Here is a 21714-nt window from a genome sequence, read left to right as displayed (position 1 = left end):
TTATAATATACATTTTAATATTTTTTAATAGGTGAAGGTGTACCAACAATAATAAACCATGTCAAATTTAACTTTTTTTTATTAATAACTTATTGCAAGGATAGGTGCACAGGAAATTAAAACAGGAATTACACAAAAATGATTTTATTAGAAGCCAGTTGCTCCAATGAACATGACGACAACACATCCCCACATAGTCTTGCACTTAAAAAAAAATTTAAAAAGATTCTTGAAGGTTGAAGGTCCAAATCCCTGAATTTGTGAAGACTGTTCTAGCCTGTGACAATTTACAAAATTGACTCTGCACAGAACAGAACACAAGCATCTGGACCAAACATTCACATTGTCTCAAAACGTATGAGTTTTGTCCATTTCATTGTAGGGCTGCCGTTGCACTATATAAGTCCATGTCTTTCCTTGCTTATGTAACTTTCACTTGGCAGCCCGAATGACACTTCACTGAAGATGATTGATGCTCAAGACAGGGAATCCAATGGAATGATGGAGTTACACAGATGACGCAAAGGATGATGTGCAACATAAGACTAATCTGAAAAAGATAAAAAAATGATTATATTGATGAACTAAAAATACAAACTTGAAATACTACATAAATAGACATGCCCTAAAAGACACGGCTACAATAAAAAAATGGAGTCCTTCCTGAGCAGTCCTACTTTCATAGGAGTAATTGATGCAAAAATAGAAACAGCACAAGAAATAAATTTAGTGAAACTACAACACAAAAACCTAAATCAGTATAAATTCAAACAGAAGTGAGAAAGGGGGAGCAAAAAGTTTCCCTAATAACCACTCAACTAAAGCATGCATTACAAGCTAGCAACAAATCTTTCCCAATGTTTACTTACCAAGACAAAATACAACATACACCACAATCAGGTACAGTGAGACCTTAATATGGCTGGGGTCTATGGACCTGACGGCTACCTCCCCTCTGCTTGCCACCACCGTAACCTTGACTACCTGCAAAATTTAATCTACATTAGCTTGCACACTCCCTATCGCGAAAACATCGTCTCCAGCACATCATTCCTGAAAACAAGTAGTCATTAGCCCACTGCATGCTCTGGAACAAATTGCCCTGAAATAAAACACGTAAGATCACCTTCCTCTTGAAGGGAACCCATCATTTTTCTCCCCCTTTCCCTTAACATGAATTTATACTGACCAAAAAGGAGTTGTTTTCTTCCTTCAAGAGGAATAGTAATTAATGCAATTTTCAATGACTATTTATTAGTAATTTGACTGGTACTACTGCTACAGTCTGGACACCGTGCCATTATAACCAATTTATGTCATAAGAAAGCAATTTCAAAACCACACCAAGTTTGTTATGGGTTAAAAATTTGTAATTTTCTTTTGAATATGATCATGCAATTCACTGCACTACTTATTGGGACCAAGAATTAAATAGAAGAAATGGTAATTGCACAGAGTAATAATAAGTGCTTTATTTTGAATTTAATTATTCGCATGCTCTAACAGCAGTAGCAATTTAACTGCTAAGCTCAAGTGCAAATAACTGGGTATAAGGATGAATAACTACATTGACAATACAATGGGATAGGAATTATATACCTTTCCCACGGCCACCTCTTCCGTATCCTCCATCATAATTATTCCCATATCCGTAGTCTGTAGTGGAAAATAAAGCCCATCAGTTAAATTTGTGGTGTAGCATTTGTAAATCATATGCCCAACAGACACGACGCCACTCACTACAGAATTATAGTTGTTTCTAACAGTCTTCTAATGGCTTTCTATAATTACAAACGTATTAACACTAGTTACGCAAACTAAGCCAAAACCAAAGCATCAATGAAAGATATTTGAAACATCTTTATCTGTGCACAATACTTAGCCGATAAAATCCACTTCATTATTAATTGTGGCAAATTGAATACGTAGTATTCAGTTACTAGATAAAAAACATGCCAATAACGTTCCTGTCTCTTGGGTCCCACATGCACAACCATGCTATGTGGGCAGCTCTAACTGCTTAACCTTATATGTACTAGCTCAATTAACCAGACTTAATCAGAACTCGAATTTTCACTGCCCTGACATGCGTTATTAATTAAGAACAGCAATAGCTTTCATTGCCCTTTACCAGACATGCATAATTACTAATAAGCAGCCTGAAAAATACTATTTTACACTTAAGCGAGTTCCAACATTACCGTAGTTTCCATAGTTGTATCCAGTGTAATCATATCCTCCATAACCATAGTTGCCATATCCACCTCCATAGTAGTCGTAGTTTCCATATCCTACCAAAAACAATTTTCCTCAATGAATACAAGGAAAAGTCTGATATTCACAATTCTGCAATATTAACATACTGAGGGTATACTGCAATACTAAAATGTACCCTGCCATCAAATATAAATGACCTATGAGTCACGAAAATGGGGCAGTGCACATTTCCTAAATATACCATAATTACCATAACCACTTCCATATCCTTGGTTGTAACCATAGTTTCCATAACCTTGGTTACCCCATCCTTGGTTTCCCCAGCCTATAAATAAGAGAACTTGCATTAGACACAAGGGATCTATTAAGTTTTGACCGAAAGACTGGATAAATTTGATTGGCAGGGTTATTAAAACTATTAAACAAAAACTACCCACCTCCCCTTGCACCACGACCTCCCCTTCCCCTTCCTCTGCCTCCACGGCCACCACCACCACCTGCACCCCCACGCCCACGAATACCCATGGCATCAGGTTTTGGAGTTGCTTTCTTCACGTCAACCTACCAATAAAATTAATGATTAGTACTATATCACAGGAATGGACACTGTAGATTGAGTAACGACATCAGAACGAAGAATTTCTATCACGAAGCATTCAGTAGCAGAACTGACAAATGGTAATCATCATTAAAACCATAGCAATGAAGTTCATTTTTCAAAGTTAAATTACCTCTTTGCCACAGATTAACTGTTTTGGTGTTTTGAGTAACTCCTGCACTACTTGTTCAGAATCAAATGTGATGAAGCAGAAACCTTTCCTTTGACTCTTCTGCTTATCGTAGGGCATCTCCACCTCCACAATCTATAAACAAAAAGTTCAATAAGAAAACTTCACAAAATCTGAATTTGGAGCTGTCTGAGGAAAGAATCTTACCGTGCCATACTGTGAGAAGAAATTTTTGATTTCATCGTCTTGCAGTTCAGGAACAAGACCACCAACAAATATCTTTCCATGCCTGGCCTTGGCCTTTTTGGGGTCAACTTTCTTGCCGTTAATTATATGGTCACCTGCTGACAAAACCTGAAATAATACTTATATTAGTACAATGCACAAAATTCAATTAAGACAGAAAATAATGCAAATATAGACCATTACCTTATCGATGGCTTCAGCCTGGGAGAAGACAATAAATGCAAAGCCACGAGACCTTCCTGTATTTGGGTCAGTTTTGACATTTATGCTTTCAATTTCACCATGTTTACTGAAATGTTCTCTCAATTCCTCTGTGAAAACGAAGGAATTGCGTTAATGTGGATAAAAAATACCATAACACATTGTAGTAGCAAAATGAAGTACTACTTACTGTCAGTTGTCTCCCAGCTCAAACCACCAACAAATAGTTTCCTGAAAATAGAAGTCAGTTCATTAGTTACGATCTCGTATATTGACAAGAATGACTAACAAAGGGAGCTTTAAAGCTTAGACTCAATTCCATTCAATGAGTCAAAAACGCCTTGCTCATGTTACATCAGCAGGTTCAGCATTGACAAATGTCAACTAACTGAGCCACAATAAAAAAGGCATCTGAAAATTCTGAGAAAACAAAGCTTACACACCAATCTGTAAAATTTAAATAAAAGCTGGAGAAAATGTGGAAAGGCAAGGGTTATGAACATTTAAATTCTATATATTTGGTCATTATAAGGTGAGGAAATACAATATTGTGGTCAAATTTGTGGCCAGTGCAATGTACTTAAGCACTAATTGACCATTTTATTACAGTGCTGAGTTACTTGATTGACATTGCCATTATAAAGAGCCCAGGAATAAATACCATGGGTCAGCGCCAGGATGTCATCAGCATTGCATCTTGCTTATGTGCGTCACACCTGAAGGAGGAGAAGGTAAGTTACTTCACATTGAACACTATAGACTAAGAAAGGAACCTTGAGCATAGAAAGCAGCTCATGTAAGCTATTTGCATGAAAAGGCTCCACTGCCAGATGACAAATTGTAAACAGGACTCTGTAAGCTCTGCTCTGAGTGAGGCACTGTAGGAAATCAATAAAGGTTTTTCAAATTTATATTGAAAACTGACTTTACATTTTTAAAATGAAAATGCTTCAAGACATCTGTATCTGAAACAGAATGTGAAAAATTTACATGACATGTCTTTAAATAAATCTTTTAAAGTTTGGCTGAAACTAACTTAAAGGTGGGCGGAAGCACTATTAACCAGTAAAAGCGAAAACAATGAACGAACATAAAGTGCAACTACCTATCAACTGTTTGCTTATCTACAGCTATGCACTGAAAAAGAAATAATAGGGCATTTCACAATTACACAAATGCTTTCACAAACACAGTATGACAATTTACTCATCTGATGGACAAACACGTTCGTTATCGAGTTGTTCCAACAAATTTTAAGTTGAATGCCACCAACATTGCCTCATAAGAATACAAGGATACACTACAGATACGAAAAGGGTTATCTATCAAGTATAAATAGTGAACATATAATCACCGAACCATTTACCATTAATTTCACTGTTCCATGATCCTTACCTTAACTGAAAGCATTACCCACTACGGCAACACACAGGATAAATTTAACAAAAATTAAATTTAAAGTTTCATAAATTTTGAGGAAAATATGAAAACCCAAAGCATTAAATAAATTGCAATATATTATTAAACGAAACAGTAACGAATAGCATCGCCATCATTTGGTGATAGGTAACTGTTAAGCCTATTTCCAATGAATCTGAAAATAACAGAAAATTAGCTTTAAGGAGGACTTTGATATGAATATAGCAACAAGCCGACAGATAGTTGCGTTAATCTTAGTTATTAGTTCGTCTAGAAAATAGTGCTTCACGTCCAGAGATTTAAGGAGTGGTTGGCCATTTGGCCAGCCGTAAAAATTTAGGCACGCCATGACGCCGCCATTTTCCAACACCGTTTGTGAACGCGTCAACTTGTAATACAACACAGACCGCGCCTGTGCTGAGAACACTATAATAATTAGCTCGAATAAACGCCTTCGTACGATCAATTTGGAAAATAGCACCCAATTAAGTCACTTCCGTATTAATTCAAAGGATGCTGAAGGATACAAATCAATTTCGGCAGGCCGATTACCCGCCATGTTGGAAATCAATAAAATTATTGAGACCGCGAGGCTTAGCTCATGGCACACCTAAATATGAACCTTGGGGTTAGGGTAGTTGAAAATTTAAAATTCAAAGTTTCGACCATACCTGTCATCATCCCGACCTGGGGCTTCCGCACTGCCACTGTCGGTGGGCACGATTTGTCCTCCGGCTTCATTTCCTTCTTCACCTCCTTCTCCCTCAATACCTTCACCGTTAATTTGATCTTCCTGTTGCTGTTCAAAATTCTGTTCGCCAGAATCCTGAGCGAAATCGCCATTAGCCATATCTTCGTACTCCTGATTATCGGCCATAGCTACGTCTTAAACGAGACTTCGTGATTTACACGTCCTCACTGAACAACGGCGAATGGCGGAGAGAGGGAAGCGAAGCTTACGTCAAGCGTACCTCAGGATGGGTATTGTGGGAAGACTGAAACTCGCATCCAAATATGTCCGCTAGCCAGCTTACTATATAAAATGTTGTATATCAATTATCTGCATATAAAATGTTAATTATAACTTTTACTCTGATTGATTAGCAATAACATAAAATTTAGTAACATACAAAATCCAAATTTAAGATATAAAAGTATTACTATCAATTTTTATCATTATATCTACCTCGGTATTTTTGAAGAGAGAGGCGAATGGCGAGTCTATATGACGCGGCTTTATTTTCCTTACACTATTTCCGTAGCGGGAAAAAAGGGGTTACCGGTTAAGCTGTTGTTGAACGCCATTTTTATTTTAATATGTTTTTTTTTAATTCCATTTGCCGGTGTTTTTTTCGACATGTGGTACTTAGAACACACATAAATATATCCAATGTTTTATTTCATTACGTTTTTGGCTGTTAGGGGAACTGGAGGAAAATTAATAAACAATAAATAAGCCTTAGCAACCTATGGAATAATAATTTTGGGTCGGGAATGGTATACTTAAAATTTATCTGGGATTATTAAAACTCAGAATGTTTAAGAAGGTATATGAATTGTTGGTAGGGAGAAATGAGTATCTATTAAATGCTAAGAAGCGTGTTCAATTCATATTTTAGGAGCCTATTAATGTATGGCGAGCATGTAACAAAATACGGGCAGCGATTTTCCGAGTTGGAGTTGATTTGCTCAAACATTTCAAAGAACTTGATGTTAATTGTGATGGCTTAATCTCTGGTATATTCATTTTTATTTGGTCTATATTATAGCCTTATATCAGCATATAAAGGAATTTCATTTACTTCCTCGCGCAGAGGCTCAATTTGTATCGGTACTTGGTGGCCCTCTTAAACTTGTGGTTGGTCTGAGTGACCAAGAAATTTCTGAAATTAGCGATTACTTTCGAGTACAAGATGGAAGAGTAACGTATATCAATTTTTGTGATGCAATTAATGGAGAAGGTAAGAAACAGAGGCGTTGGACACTTTAATTTATCATAGGATTGCGTTTTTAATGGTTAAAATTTTTTTTCAGTTCCTAATTTTAGCCAAAATGAATCTCTTTCTTCCGGTTTGGAGTGGAATGACCCATATCATGTGAATCAACTCGGCCAGTACGAGGAAAAGAGAGTTCAAATTCTTTTATCCAAAATAGCGACTCACTTAAAAAAGAAATGCATTTTATTAAGACCATACTTCCAAGACTATGAATTGGTACTTATCTAGCGTTTGCTTATCATCATCGATCATTAAAATCATTATATTGGTATATGAAGGTGACTGACATTATTTAAAGGCTGGCGTGGTTCATGAAGCGTCTTGCTTAAAGTTACTGTCTTACTCACTGTCTTTAAGAATTACTCTATAAAGACAGGAGTACTGTATTCTGAAGTAAATAATATGGCTGTGATTTTGTTAGTGAGAGCATTTTCAAGAGATAACCTTGAATACTCCTTAGTTTCATCTTACATCAATAAAGCAAATATCGATTTCAAAGTTGCGAATGCGCGTTCACGTTGAAGTTGGCGCAAGGCATTTAGGAAACTTTCATCGTTTACAATCATAACATTGTGTGTATTTTTTATACAATGGCATATTTTAAATTACTGGATTTCCTATGTCAATTAAATAAAAAGTGGCATTCCGTCGTATCAATCCTGAAAACTGTACTCAAATCTTTGCCACGTTCAATATTACAACTCCCTTTCGCACTCAAATTGTATAGGTTTGCCATATATATTAGTTAGTTTTCGTGGTCTCACCTTCCCTAATGATGATTGATTTTAGGAAAGATTCCTCTGGGTTTCAAATTCTCGGGTCAGTGACATTTCCTCGTTACGATTTGGCCGTATCTAAGCTTCAGCTCATGAAAATTTTACCGATAAATCCATATAAATTTAATGTGGCTTGGAGTATTAAGTTAATTAGATCTTCAAATTTCAACTGATGTTTGTACGCTTGCCAGTGGTAGGCTTTTAGATAATGTCTTTATGCTTAAGTAATTTCTGTTACCTTGTGTCACCTGCGCACATTCAATATTTTATCTCACAATACTAATGATGGCTTGAATTTTCTGTCCGTCCTGTGTGAATTGTGGACAGGAAATGGTTAATGAATTAATCATGGCTGTGGATGCTCAAACAGCAGCGGATAATTTTCTTTAACTCATCATTAATATTCTAACTATGAGCTTTGCTCGCAATATTTTAGACGTAATGGCTCGCCGAAATTCATGAATTATCTACTTTCGTGGCAGATTGCAAAAGGAAACGGAACGGTGACCATTACTCACTTTGCTCGAGTTCTTCATTTTCACGGCATACTGCTCTCGTCAGATGATTTCAATATTTTATTAAAGAAATTTTTAAAGGATTCTTACGCTGTTAATTACATCGCTTTTATCGCGGCTGTGTCCGATATCGATGAATATGTGGATAAATACAATTTTGCCGATAACCAAACGGTACGTACAACTTCATAATCTATGTTTTTTTCAAAATAAATGTAAATTTCAATTAGAACTATGCTAATTAATTAAGAACTCGGCACTAGATATCTTTTCTGTTAAGCGGTATCGGGAGATGGTTGCCGAGAACTATTGATATCGATGAATATGCTCACTCAAACTATTTTCTGGGATTTGTGTGCGTGAGGTACTGTAGTAATTATTTTATGAAGTGTCTAGGTAATTTTATGGGATTATTGTTGTCATTTAGAGTAGTTGAAATATATGCTTGGACATATATTTGTACGATTCAAATAAATTTCCTGGATTCTGTAACAACTTATTGCATAGTGATTTAACAATCCACCGTGGTAATGGTCTGTTGTTGGCATTTATTGTCTTACGCCAGAAAATATTATTTTCGTGTTTGGCATGAGCTGGAAGTCCTGGTGTTGTTGTGTGACATTGGCTTATAGAAGCCCATCCAAATCGGTGATGGCTCTTTTGAGGCGCCTGTATCGTATGTGTTCAACACTTCATACGAAAGATGCTTTAAGGCCCTGAAAGTAATCAAATTTGGTTTACGGTCGTTGCATTTTTTTGAACTTTCTTCTACTGACATGCCATCCATTAAAGTTTTCATTTGATTTTGAGGACCTGAGATTTCCTTGTTTTTCTGCATGATGCATAAAGGCTCTATGTTAGCTGCCTTAAAAAACTTTGATGTATGGTTTTTGAAACTGATAAGCCTAATATTGAAAGCCTAAGACGGAAAAGTAGTCTATGTCTTATATGAAATCAAAGGAAAAGCAGTGGGAAGAAACATAGAAGGTTGTAATTGAGGCCTTTGCTTTGTTTGCCACCAAAACAATTGGCACGCTCTGTTTGCCTGCTAACTCAATTTGCACCTACCGAATATGAGTAAAGTAGGAAGCTCTTATCAAGTCTCAAATTAACCAGCTGATTTTAAATTCACTCTTGATTTACCCAAACATATGTTAAGTATTCTTTCTTTTGCTTACTAAGACGCCAACTAGTTTTTTAATGCATCTAATCAAAATGCAATCTCAGGCAAACTGCATGTACTATTCACTCTTGCATCTATATTAATACATAGTTCATTTGGGTCGAGTATAATTCAGTTTTTAATATTTTTTTCATGTTTGGAGGAGCTGGTGCTTTACTGGTGTATCAGCTGAATAAATTCCTCCTTGATCATCTCCTGGGTAAGGCTCTCCATCTCTGCTGAGGTTTCGACGAACTTTTCGCTCATAATGTTTAGGGATTTGTAATCATTCTGGAGGCTTGGAGACAGTGAGGGAGTGAGTTATCAAAATGTTGGCAGAGCTGGAGAACCTAACCCACTGGAACCCTGAGGGAAATTCTTTTCATTCATATACTCCTTATTAGAGTTATACTAATTACATAATAACCATTGATTACAATTATTAACCCAAAGGTTAGTTTGATAGTTTAAGACAGGAGCTCACCTCATACTAAGGCCTATGTTGTGTGTGAATTTCACACAGGTTAAAGGGTGCCAGCTCCTTTCCCTGTGTTACCCGTGGTTTCCCTGGAAGATATGGTGCCTGAAACATTACAGAACTTGGGTGAAGATGAGGGTGACCTGAAGTATCACCAGTTATCAAAGCCAGGCCCTCCAGTTAGTAGCTCAATGTCCTACCCACTGAACTACCATATCCCAATTGCGTAATGAATATTAAATATTTTGACTCAATTCATCAACTTGATTCATTGTTTGAATGAATTTACAGGATAAATATACAATCCATTCTCAGGTTAGGTGTCTGATCCCGTACTGTGTGAATTAGAGGTTGTCTACTGTATCATTATTTTATGAATGTATCCATGTAGCTACTGGGGCATTTCTTTTTGATGAAAAATTGTAAGTATTTTGAAAACAATAAGTCAACTTTCCAACATATCTGAATGCCATCCTATAATTTTTTGGAGTCAAATCTAATGTATTTCATGTTAATATTATGTTAACATTACACTGGGAATTTACGTTAGACATGATGCTCACATTGAAAGTCATTTAATGGTGTTTAAATAAACAATACAATCTCATTCCTCCCCCCCCTGTCCCTAGCATGTTCATTTCACAGATACCATTTGCTTAAGTTATCTTATGGAATATATATGTATTCCTAATTTGGTAAAACTGAGTTGTTTGTTTCTCTAGGTTTTTACATGGGGTGCTGGAACAAAGTGGAAAATGTCTCAAAATTTGAAATTTAATGGGAAGATCCTTGAGCTCTAGGATTACATTTTTTGGAGTTGTCTGCATTGTTTTAATGTGTAAATGCTCCCTTCCTGTGCCTGTAGATTCAAATATTTCATTTACTCAAAAGTAATAAAATATTCTATAGCATCAATTCAAAACAAGAACCTTTAGTTTATCTTGTAGCTTACATGCCAATGCTTTGTGGATCCCTGATTCATGAGTCATCCAAAATTTTAAGTTTTCATATTTTTCTGCCCTTCTCTTTTTTGTGATGGAGATAATTATGTTCTTCTTGAAGTCAATCAGTAGTTCTCCCCTTGTGTACTAATTAAGTTGTACAGCAGTGTTAGATTCTTATTTCCTCAATCACTAATTAATTCCAAGGATATGTCACCAATCCCTAGTGCCTTGTTTGCCTTTAAACTCCTTGGCTGCAGCATTAGATTCAGATCTAAGGATATCTCTGTTCTCAACATCTTCAACAGACTCTTCATCCAGTGTTCTTGCATTCACTTATTTTCCATTATAAAGATTCTCCAAATACTCTCTCCATCTTCTTCAATTTCAGTGAGGATTTCTGCTATGCCGGATGACATTGAACTTAACTATGCATTCAATGAATTGTCTCATAGTTCTGTAAAATGCTTTAAAGATTCCCTTGACAAGGTCGATCTGCATTTCTTCAACAGGATCTTTATCCATTCTTATGTGGCTCTTCTCACTTCTCTGCTGATTTCATTTCTCAATATTCTTGTACCATATCTGACCTCCTTCAATTCTTGGTTGTTCATTTTTTCTTCCCTCTGCTATCATGTCCAGTACTTTGCCAGTTATCTATGATTTCGTTTGCATTCTCTCTGACCCATCACTAAAACTTTCCAGTGCTCACTGCAAATCTATTGGGCTCTCGGCGATTAATAATGGGATTTTATTGTATATAAGTACAGTAATATTTATGTGTACCATCCTTATCAACTGCCTTATCTATCACTCACAAATTTACCCATAAACACAAGAAAAACCATTAGTAAGATTCTTGTCATTGACAGAATAGCGAACAGATAATTGATACATGCTCAACTAGGCATAAAACCACATTGTTTTTCCCATATTTTTTCCAATTTACTTTCTATACCCATCAGCCAACACATAATTGAATACTTTTCCCAGCATGTTCAAAAGATTAATTGCTCTATCATTCTCATAATCTTTATTTATCATTAGATGGTGAATTACCACAATACATTACAATATTATTAAAAGCACAAAACAGAGTACATACCTGTACACATATTTATGTATATTTTACTTTAATACCAAGACAATAGTGTCAGTCTGAAGAAATTCATTGACAGAGTAAAAAGGTTAAGTTGATAGCCAATAATATATTTTGATTTTGAATGCTTAAATGTTGGTGTAATATGCAATAGCTGGTTGGTTATTAATTGATTTATTTATTTCACGAGAATAACCCTTTACGTAAAGAAAGGTAAAAAACAAATATTGGTTCCACAATTATAAAAGAAAAAACAATTACAAATGGGTACAAATTACATGAAGTTAATTTTGACATGTACAGGTATCCACAGAACAACAATTAATATTCTAAAAGTCCTCGGATATTTTTAATAACATTTTTTTAAGGAATCCTGGTGAGATAGAAAGTAGGTAATTAAAATCACAACTGTTGGCATCTCTCATAATCTGGTTTATAGGTGAGTAGTAAGTGTAGTTTTGTGCATGATACCTAATTTCAAAGAGTGCTTCATACCTTGTGTTCTGTGAAGTTACTCGGATAGATATTGCACTTAGGAGTTCTAAAGAATCAATCTTGTTATGCAGTAATTTACAAAGAAAAGTTATGTTACTAATTTTTCTGCATTTATGCAAGGAGGGAAGATTTAGTAGAGATAACATCTCATGATAACCATAAAGATCTTTGTGAAGATTGAATTTGAATGCCATTTTGCGCACAAATTTTCTTTGAACACATTCGATTGTATGAATATGGAGTATGTAGTAAGGTGACCAAACAGTAGACCATATTCACAGAGTGACCTAACTAATGAGAAGAACAGAACTTTATAAGGCGCTATATGTTTAAAGTTTTTACAGTATCTGAAGATAAATCCAAGTGATTTTTATGCTTTGTATTAATTATTATATTTGTATGCTTGTATTAAGGAAAGTGATGCCCATGAATTTCACTGTTCACGGGTCTGAACCAAGTGAGAATATAATGTATTGACCTTATGTCTGATTCTTGTTTCGTAACTGGGGATCGAGATGGTGTGGTTGCTACCGTACTGGCTTCCCACCCAGGAGGTTCAAATCCCGGTGGTGTTGAATATTTTTCAGAGGTATCTCGATCCCTACTTGAGGTGCTTTGTGGAGGGCACTTTGAGTGAGTACGCCGTCCGTCGGCTGGGACGTTAAGCTGCGGACCCCTTGGCACCTTTCGTAAAGAGTAGGCTGTGTCGGCTAATGCCGACGCTGGGTTTCTCTTCACCCTCCATCCTTTCCTGTCCATTTCAAATGGCCTCAGCTGTCGGTTGCCCCCTAAATACTACTAATACTTGTTTTGTAACTGTGTACATTGAGTCTTTTCAAGAGATCATTGAAAATTTCATTAGCATCACATAAGATAACAAACATTTCACCCCACTACAATTCATTGTCTGTGGCATAACTGTTTTAAAACAATTCATGATAAAATGAAAAATGACACTTGGTTATATTACAATGACTTTCATAAAACTACCTGCTGTTCAGCATAAAATAATGTCATCATAAAAGATTTTACACCATAACTTGTGTGTAAAAATAGTCAAGAATAAAAAAAAGTCAAGAATAACCAAGTACCCGATTTCATTTTATTTGAATTCCCTTTATACAAAGGTACAAGAATGGCATTATTCCATTTGTCTAATACAACTAAAGATAGCAAAAAATTAACTTCTTCCCACACTTCAACATTTCACATAAGATACCTTATGCATTTGCAGTTTCTTCATTATTCTAAATTCTCGCTGTTATTACTGTCTCATCTTCACTCATATAACAGATGGAATCTGTTGCTTTGAACAGGAAACAATTTTTTTGGGGTGCTAATTGGATTACGTAGATATATTACATTGTTTTCCATCAATGACAAATTTGTCGTGGTAATGAAACTGAAGGTTACTATCTTACCTGAATAAGGTTAGGAAGGCAAATCACCTATCAATCCTATTTAATGGTACCTGCAGTCACTATAATGAATCCATAAATAATATTATTCCTGAAAAATTGTATACAAGGGCTTCTGGATCACACCACCAAATTCTCATTCAAAATACCATATTTAATTTGCATCCTGATGTGTAAGTTCAGATTCAACTGCAAGTGGTGGGGTATGGGAATAGTACACTGGCTATGAGGTTGGCCCCTGCGGAATGAATAATGGCTTGTTTGGAATAGTGGAGATGAGCCTGAGGTGTTTCTAAGCTTCGGTTTCGGTGTGTTAGTTAAAAAAAGACTGGTTTTTATCTGATTGTAAGGAAGGCATGCTACATGTAGCATTGGTATTCCATGGCGGGTAAAAATTTCATTTAATTGTTTGTAAACGGAGTCCCTAGTAATATAGAAAGTATTGGACTCTAGAATGCTTGATATCAAATTCTTTAAATTTTACTCTCTTTCTCTCAAAATTTATTTTTTTTGAGGTAAGCCTATAAGTTTTTATTGGGAGTTGAATAATTTTTTAGCAACTATAAATATGACTAATGTCTACTATGGCTACTCTACTCATGTAAATATCACAAGAATTTATTCAAATTTTACAAAACCATACTAGTGAAGTTGATAGTCAGGCAAAGACTTTGAATGTTCTCCAGGATTAAATGGCTCAAAATGTTGACCTCTTTTAAAAGTGTTATTCTTGAAGGTAACTGACCATATTCTAAAAACACCATGCTAGATTCATTGAAAGAGTAGAAAAGCAGGCAAAGAAAATTGTGAACTGTGTGAAAATTGTGTGCCTAAGGTCAAAGTTATATCACAAATATTGATAAATGTCAATATTCCAATATTTTTTGGGAGGAAACTGAAATTTTAATGAAAAATCAGTTATAAAATTTTCCAAAATGAAATTAAGAAATTAAATTCAATACCAGAATGTTATTTAAATAGTAGAATAAAATGGCAGTAAAAATCTGTGAAATTTAACAATTCTCATCCTGCTCAGCTAATGAATAAAAGGTGAGCACATATAAAACATGTTTTGCCATCCCCTTTTAGAGATTTCTTAAAAGCAAATTATTTCAACATGTAACATTAATTAGGTATGTTAAAGTAAGATTTGATTCTGCATCCACTCCTGAGAAACTGTAAATGAATCATATCCAAAATCTGTGCCTAATACTAATACAGTCTGATGTCTCTCTGAATACCCAGATATTTTTCCTGTACACCATTGAGATATTAAGGTGTACAGGAATTTTATTCATTATGTAAGAGTCCCTTTCATGTGGCGATCAAAATTTTCAACCATCTGTCACCAGTCATAAATTCTGCTCCTTCTAGGGGTGCATTTAAGAAATAACTCCAGCATTTTCTGATAGATTAATGCTATTGTAATGTGGAAGAGTTTATGAAGTCTTCGGAACACTTAAACAGCTGATTATTTGTTCTCTGACCTGCTCTATATTTTATTTTGCCCTGGGAACAATGAATATTATTATTATCAATTGTGGTATTAATCAAAGTGTCCAGTACGATTAATCCATTTATTGTGCAGAACTCTCGTTTGTTTTTCCCTATTGTCATTCCTGGTCCCTCAGCCATAGTCCACTACTTCACTCCCATCCCTCCTTTCGCTCATTCCAAATTCCAATCCCTCATAACTTTCAAATGTTTCTTTGCAGGGGCACCAGCAATGATTTTCTCTATTGATTGTCTATTCTATATCTTACACCATATGATTACTTGTTGGGATTTTGATCTGAATTATGACTAATCTTGTTGGCTCAGCTTGTACTTCCAATGAAAATTTTCTATCACTCTGCCACCTTTTACTCTATAATTGAAAAGAAAAACTTTATTAATTCCTGATATCCTCTCATTCCACCTCTCACAGTCCTAAAATAACTATATTTCCTCTCCCTATCTCCCACTTTATTTTTATAATTTCCATCTTCAGCATTTGAAGTCCCTATTCTTTATTGATCTTCTTCTTTCCTGCATCTGTTCATTTCCCTTTGCAAGGATTTTGAGTTGATATCTATGGAAATCTTGCCTCTTCCACTGCGGGGAACAACATTGTCAAGTGGATCCAGTCTCTTAATTGCAGTTATTCATAGTCATTATAGTGTACATCATATAGAGTCTTGGGATAAATAACTGAAGTGGTTTCTCATTTATATCCTCAATTGTGTTCATACTGTGACATATATGGCAGCCCCACTGGGGTCAGATGCCTATTCTGGCTCCTACCTGTCAACACATCTGGATGGGTTTTCTTATGAGGGGCAATTATCATTGTTCCTGCAAGTGCAGCTCTAGGTGGCCATAAGAATGCACAAGCCTTGCTTACACATAGAACCTCATTATTTCAGAAGGTATTAGATAGTTTTTTCGTTTTAAATGCACAGGTTGTACAACAAACCCCTCTAGAAAGGCATTGGTGTATCATGTAAGTTAAATTTTCTATTTGCATATCAGTTATTCATATTTTGGAAAATTCTGTCATGTTCGTGGAAGGGATGTAGGAAGTGACTGGTGAAGAAGGTAGGTGGGGAAGACATGTTGTATGGCAGGGGTTGGAGACAGTGCAAAGGAACATAGTGGAGAGATCTGTCGAGTGTAGAATAGGAGGCAGGGATGTTAGCCATAGGAGGCGGGGATGGGTCAGCCATAATATTATGTTTAGTTCATTTCCGATTTCTAGATCATCTCACATAAAGACAGGATATTCTGTGATATGTGGAAAAGTTAAAGAAACACTGCAATCGTCCTCCACACTCTAGGTACTGATAAAATGTAAGTAAACCAATAAGCAAAAAGGCCTTAGATGAAAATAGAAAAAAGTAATGAGTGCATTAAAAGATCACTGGGCTAGTTAAATAAGATTTTACTTAAATCAGGGAGTTGATGACAGTAAACCTAAGAGTAGAGAGATCACAAACCTTGATATGCTTTATGTAAAACTTAAGTTGTTGACACTAAAGAATAAGCATACATTGGAGGATTTTGAGAAAAGGAGAGGAGAATAATGGTATAAGTAGTGCGGGCAGAAAGGAAAAGAAATTTTATGCATATATTCTTAATAATAATGCCCAACCTCGTAGTAAATCAGTAAGTACCATTTGTTACCAATCATCCTAGAACTTACATTTGAGTTAGGCCACAGTTTTCTCTCGCTCGCAAGAAATACACTTATTTAATGCATCATTATGTTTCATGAATTAACGAATTGCCATTTAATTTACAATTGTGTCCATCTACGGTATTTTCAATTTTATTTCTTCCTTCAATTGTTTTTGTAACAACGAAGAAGAGGATTTGAAACATAGGCTAGGTGCTTTCAACAAGTTTGATTTCTCTCTTTACTCGTCCATAATTAAGCCGGTGGTTATTCAATAAGATGTTGCCAAATTTTCTGGCGTTTTAATTATATGACTTTTTTAAGGTCCCCCTTATCTGTCACGAATTTTGTTCCTCATTCGACATCTTCTGTGTGGTATTCGGAGACTCAAATTCAAGGACATCGGTATATTTTGTGATGAGGACGGTGTATTACAATCAGTCTCTTTTGCGTTTGTCACACTTCTAATAGAGTTACATATTTTCAATACAGTTAAGAAATTTCTGGTTAAGAAGTCTCATACTATTATACTTAGCGGTGCAAAATCGTAGAAATGGCAGGTTATGCGACCCGAATTCTACAGAAAGGTGTCGAACACCTAAAGAGTAAAGAGTTTCGTGAGTATTTAATGAGGTACGGATTCATTGAGAATATCATGTTAATACCTTCCTTTATGAATGGTTACAGTTGTTAGAAAAAGTATGAATAATCGTTTGAAATTTGTTATAGTACACATTTTTGGGGGCCCGTTGCTAACTGGGGAATACCTCTCGCAGCAATTGCAGACACGCAGAAGTCTCCTAAATATATCAGTGGCAAAATGACATTAGGTAAGAACTTTGATAATGAAATAAATCCAAACGAACGTCTTTCCTTCAAGCTCGCAACTTAACGAGATTCCTGCTGTTTACCCATTTTACATATTTGTAACACTGGAGTGTTATTAATGTTAAGTCAAACATGACATCGGTTGCAAGTTATTTCCCAACTGTAATTATATGCGATAAGATTGACATTGGTGTTTCCTATATTTTGTTTTTCCAGCGCTAACCCTATATTCCATGATGTTCATGCGATTTGCTTGGAAGGTGCAACCTCGAAATCTTCTCCTGTTTGCTTGCCACTTCACCAATACAACTGCTCAGATTACTCAGGGTGCTCGTTTCCTTAAGTACAATTATGGTGGTGATAAAGAAAAGGAAGAAAGTGAAATGTAGTCCCAATTAGCCATACTGCAAAATTGTTTTAGAAACTATTTTACATGTGATAGCGTACAAGATATTTTAGGTGGTTGGATGCAGTTTTTTTATTCCTTTGTATTCCATTTCAACTGTGCACAAAAATGAATCATGTAAATCAGTGAGCCATACACTTCTGCTGTTTAAAACAGTACAGGTAGTTGGCTTTATATGTTTACAACTTGATCATGCTAATAACTTTTTTTAACGGGGATGTTATGTAATATTTATAATGTAGACTAATTGTTATTGATTCTGCCATAGATATATTTTTGTTGACATTAATACAAATCATTAAGCCTGACAATTATCGGCCTCCTTTGTGTACCCATTGACATTACCTATTTATCCTTGCTCAACTAATACTTAGGCACACATTTGCCAAAACAGCCGCGAATTCTAGTTGATATTAAAGAACACATGACAGGGTGTCATGCTCTTATCAGTGCGTTTGTTTTCTTTCCACTAAACGTACCGAAATTTTTCTCTTAATAGTTTTTCATAAAACAAAAGTTTTTGTATATTATGACTGAAAAGAATTATGGTATATCCTCTCATAGTATATTTTTTAATCTTTAGTGAACGCAGTTTTTTTGAAATCTTATTTTTACATGTTGCCCATGCTAAAAGACTTGATTACAATGGAATAATAATAATACTTGATTCATTTTGAAAAATAGTACAACCATATTAAATGTGGTAAATATAAATATTACTTATTATATTAACATAAGTTCTTAAATGTGATGAAGATTGTTGCAAAAGAATTCATCAAATGAGTTAAGTGGGTGAGCTGGTAACCAGGTATATACCCTATCCTTGAAACTCGAGATACTGTCCAATTTCAACTGAGTAGGGAGATAGTTATACAGTCATATGTTCATATTATGAGATGTGTTGTAAGTTGATGACAATCTTCAATAAGTAGTATTTAGATTCACTTTACCTCTCTTTATTTAGTAATGGATGTGAGATGTTAATTGGTATGTTTCTAGAATAACTTTCACATGAATCAGAGCCTTAAAGATGTATAAACTAAATACAGTCATGATTCCATACCTAATAAAAAAGGTTTACAGGAATCATGTGGTGGTATAATAGCAAGAGAGCAAATAGCTCTTTTGTTGTAGCAAAATTTGTTTAACGTGTGGGGAATTACCCAATAACTCAACACCATAATTCAAATGACTTTGAAAGAAGGCATGGTAAGGTGTTAAATGATACTCATTTGAAATGAGGACGTTGAGCTTTCTTTACATATGAACAGCTTTACTCAGTTTATTGGAGATCTGACTGATATGGGTCTCCCAGTTATGTTATCTATTAATATAAATTCATAGTATTTAGCAGTTTCAATATCAGTTATTTTTTATTGAAGACTGCATACAATATTCTGAGTTATTTTAGTATTTAAATGTAATTGATTAATATCAAACCATTCCTTAACCTGTCTTTGGGTAGCTCTAGATCGTACCTTTGCATCTTCAGGATGTTGACATTTTTACGCAAAAGAGTTGTCATCAGCACCTAAAACAGATGTAGATTTCATTTTACTGGGCAAATCATTAATCATGATGGTGAAAAGTACTGGCCAAGCACAGAGTCCTTACTTTAAGAGCTGCAGATCGACAGCCATCAAGTCCAAGCAATTGGTGGCAATAATCCAAATATGACTTCATTAGTTCCAGTGCAATACCCTTAACACCATAATATTCTAGGGTTGATAGTAGTATTGAATGATTAACCAAGTCTTAAGCCTTACAAAGATAACATAGTGTCAAAGAGACTGATTCCTTCTCTTCAAATGCATTAATTACATAATTAACTATGGAATCCACAACCAATATTGTAGATTTCCCAGATCGGAAGCCATACTGTGATTTGGAAAACATTATTTGACTCAAAAAAGTCACATATTTGATCTTTCATTATAGCTTCAAAAATTTTACCAAATACTAGCTATGGTGGTTTTTAAAGGCCAATTGTGTGAGATTTAGTGGATTATTTAAAAAAAAATGATAAATCATCCAGCATTAGCTGGCCAGATAAATTTTAAATAGTTACTGGTGATTTGTGAATTTGAAAAACATAAGTTTCATCAAATGTTTGGGATCTTAAGAAAATAGTAAAAGATGGACATAATTTCCCTTGATTGCAATATTTCCATAATATTTATTCTTACCGTTGACACAACTTTGGAAATCTGCCTTTCATTAAATGCTTATGAAGTTACAGGGAAGACAAATCAATGTAGTGCATAACATGGGGAAGTGGATTATGCTTCAATTTTCAGCTTCATATTTGGAAATGATAATGTACCCGATTTACTTGTATGGTTCTCACTATGGGTCATGTTGGTCCAGGGGTAGAGCGTTGGACTGCTGACTGGAGGGCCGGAGTTCCATTCCCAGGCAAGCCTCCCTTGGCACCCGCAGCACCACCTAAGCTATGTGATTTTTCAGGTACCAAATCTTCCTGGGAAACCATAATCGACACAGGGAAAGGAACTGGCCCCCTTACCCTGAAGTGTGGATATCACACATCGTCAGGCTTAGTGCTGGGTGAACTCAACCATTACCTAACAAACCGACCTTCGGGTTTATTACTATGCTTATAGTTTTTGATGGTTCTCAATACCTAGCGAACTCAATGGTCCATTTTTGTTACAATTCTTCCAGCTCCCATTTATTATTCACAAATAAGTCTTACCTAAATTTTTAATATAATTGTTTTCATGCATATCTTTGATTATATACTCATATTATGTGGCTCTGGGAATGATCCAATGCTCAGTGAGAAATTAAAATTGATGTCGTCATGAATTTTTTCTTCCTCATGGCTTGTGCAAGTAGGTGGATCTTATGAAGGTTGATGCAAATGGTGGGAAATGTTTAGTTTGTTAATGTTTTTGTGTTATATGTTACTAAGGCATGAAATAATGGCATTCAATTATATTTTGAAAATATCCTAGCTCTAGTGTCAGTCTTTTAAAAACCCCCATCTTTATACTCTGCTTGTCAAAATACCTGTGGTATGAATATGTTTCCCCATTTGAATGGTTTTTGCAGCTAATATTATTTAATTACAAATGACATTTTTGGGTCATAGTTTTTAGGTGTAGGTGTGTGCTTTGTTATCTATTTCATGTTTATTGCTAAGAGTTGATGTTATTAATAATAATACAGTGAGATGTATGCATTAATTTCATAGTCCCTTCATGAAAACACATATCTTTTCAAAAAACAACCCTAGAAAAAGAATTTAAAAAATAATCAAGTATATAATGTTCAAATTGAACTCCTGTTTGACCATCACATCTGAATGACATTATGCTGCTTGCAGTAAAGTTAAAATATGAGATTTGTCCCCTTAATAATCACCTGCTGTTACCATGCTAATTTAATATATCACCTTCATCTTTTAATCACTCCTTTCCGCAAAGTTATTGACATTGTCACAATGACAATTGCTATGTCAATTGCAATTACGCTGGCCACTTAATCTCACAATTATATTATTTTGTGGTTTTATCTTTTGTGATAGTCTGCCGACCATTTCTCATTTTCCCTTTTAACTACATTATAGCGTTGATGTAGCACCCTGTTTTTTTTCTTTCAAGTATCAACTCTA

General features: G+C 35.2%; 3 protein-coding genes across 6 annotated transcripts in view; 2 read left to right on the top strand and 1 right to left on the bottom strand.

Annotated features, from left to right (window-relative positions):
• Positions 1-128: 128 nt before the first annotated feature.
• On the bottom strand, positions 129-5768 carry sqd (RNA-binding protein squid). 4 transcript variants are annotated; one of them, XM_071599409.1, is made up of 11 exons: positions 5483-5768; positions 3583-3623; positions 3375-3502; positions 3153-3299; positions 2949-3080; positions 2655-2778; positions 2468-2542; positions 2202-2291; positions 1600-1656; positions 870-984; positions 129-550 (listed from the first exon to the last, which is right to left on the bottom strand). In XM_071599409.1, the coding sequence occupies exons 1-10, from the start codon at positions 5686-5688 to the stop codon at positions 914-916; spliced, it is 1071 nt and encodes a 356-aa protein (XP_071455510.1). In that variant the 5' UTR covers positions 5689-5768; the 3' UTR covers positions 129-550; positions 870-913. The 4 variants fall into 4 exon arrangements, with proteins under 4 accessions (XP_071455510.1, XP_071455513.1, XP_071455511.1 ...); XM_071599412.1 differs by lacking the exon at positions 870-984; XM_071599410.1 differs by lacking the exon at positions 1600-1656.
• Positions 5769-6346: 578 nt separating this feature from the next.
• Positions 6347-21714, top strand: part of LOC139701084 (uncharacterized) — a 39489-nt gene continuing 24121 nt past the window's right edge. The window contains exons 1-5 of the mRNA XM_071599660.1: positions 6347-6358; positions 6431-6548; positions 6626-6772; positions 6846-7024; positions 8067-8273. Coding sequence (XP_071455761.1) covers positions 6347-6358; positions 6431-6548; positions 6626-6772; positions 6846-7024; positions 8067-8273 — 663 coding nt within the window. The remainder of the gene's footprint in view (positions 6359-6430; positions 6549-6625; positions 6773-6845; positions 7025-8066; positions 8274-21714) is intronic.
• Mpc1 (mitochondrial pyruvate carrier) lies at positions 17027-18529 on the top strand. The gene is made up of 4 exons (XM_071599408.1): positions 17027-17251; positions 17339-17479; positions 17576-17676; positions 17891-18529. Exons 2-4 carry the CDS (start codon positions 17400-17402, stop codon positions 18061-18063), a joined length of 354 nt encoding a protein of 117 aa, XP_071455509.1. The 5' UTR covers positions 17027-17251; positions 17339-17399; the 3' UTR covers positions 18064-18529.

Source organism: Hetaerina americana, unplaced genomic scaffold (genome assembly GCF_022747635.1).
Source record: "Hetaerina americana unplaced genomic scaffold, ioHetAmer1.1.p SCAF_11, whole genome shotgun sequence".
NCBI lineage: Eukaryota > Metazoa > Arthropoda > Insecta > Odonata > Calopterygidae > Hetaerina > Hetaerina americana.
This window is presented reverse-complemented; position numbering and strand designations above follow the sequence as displayed.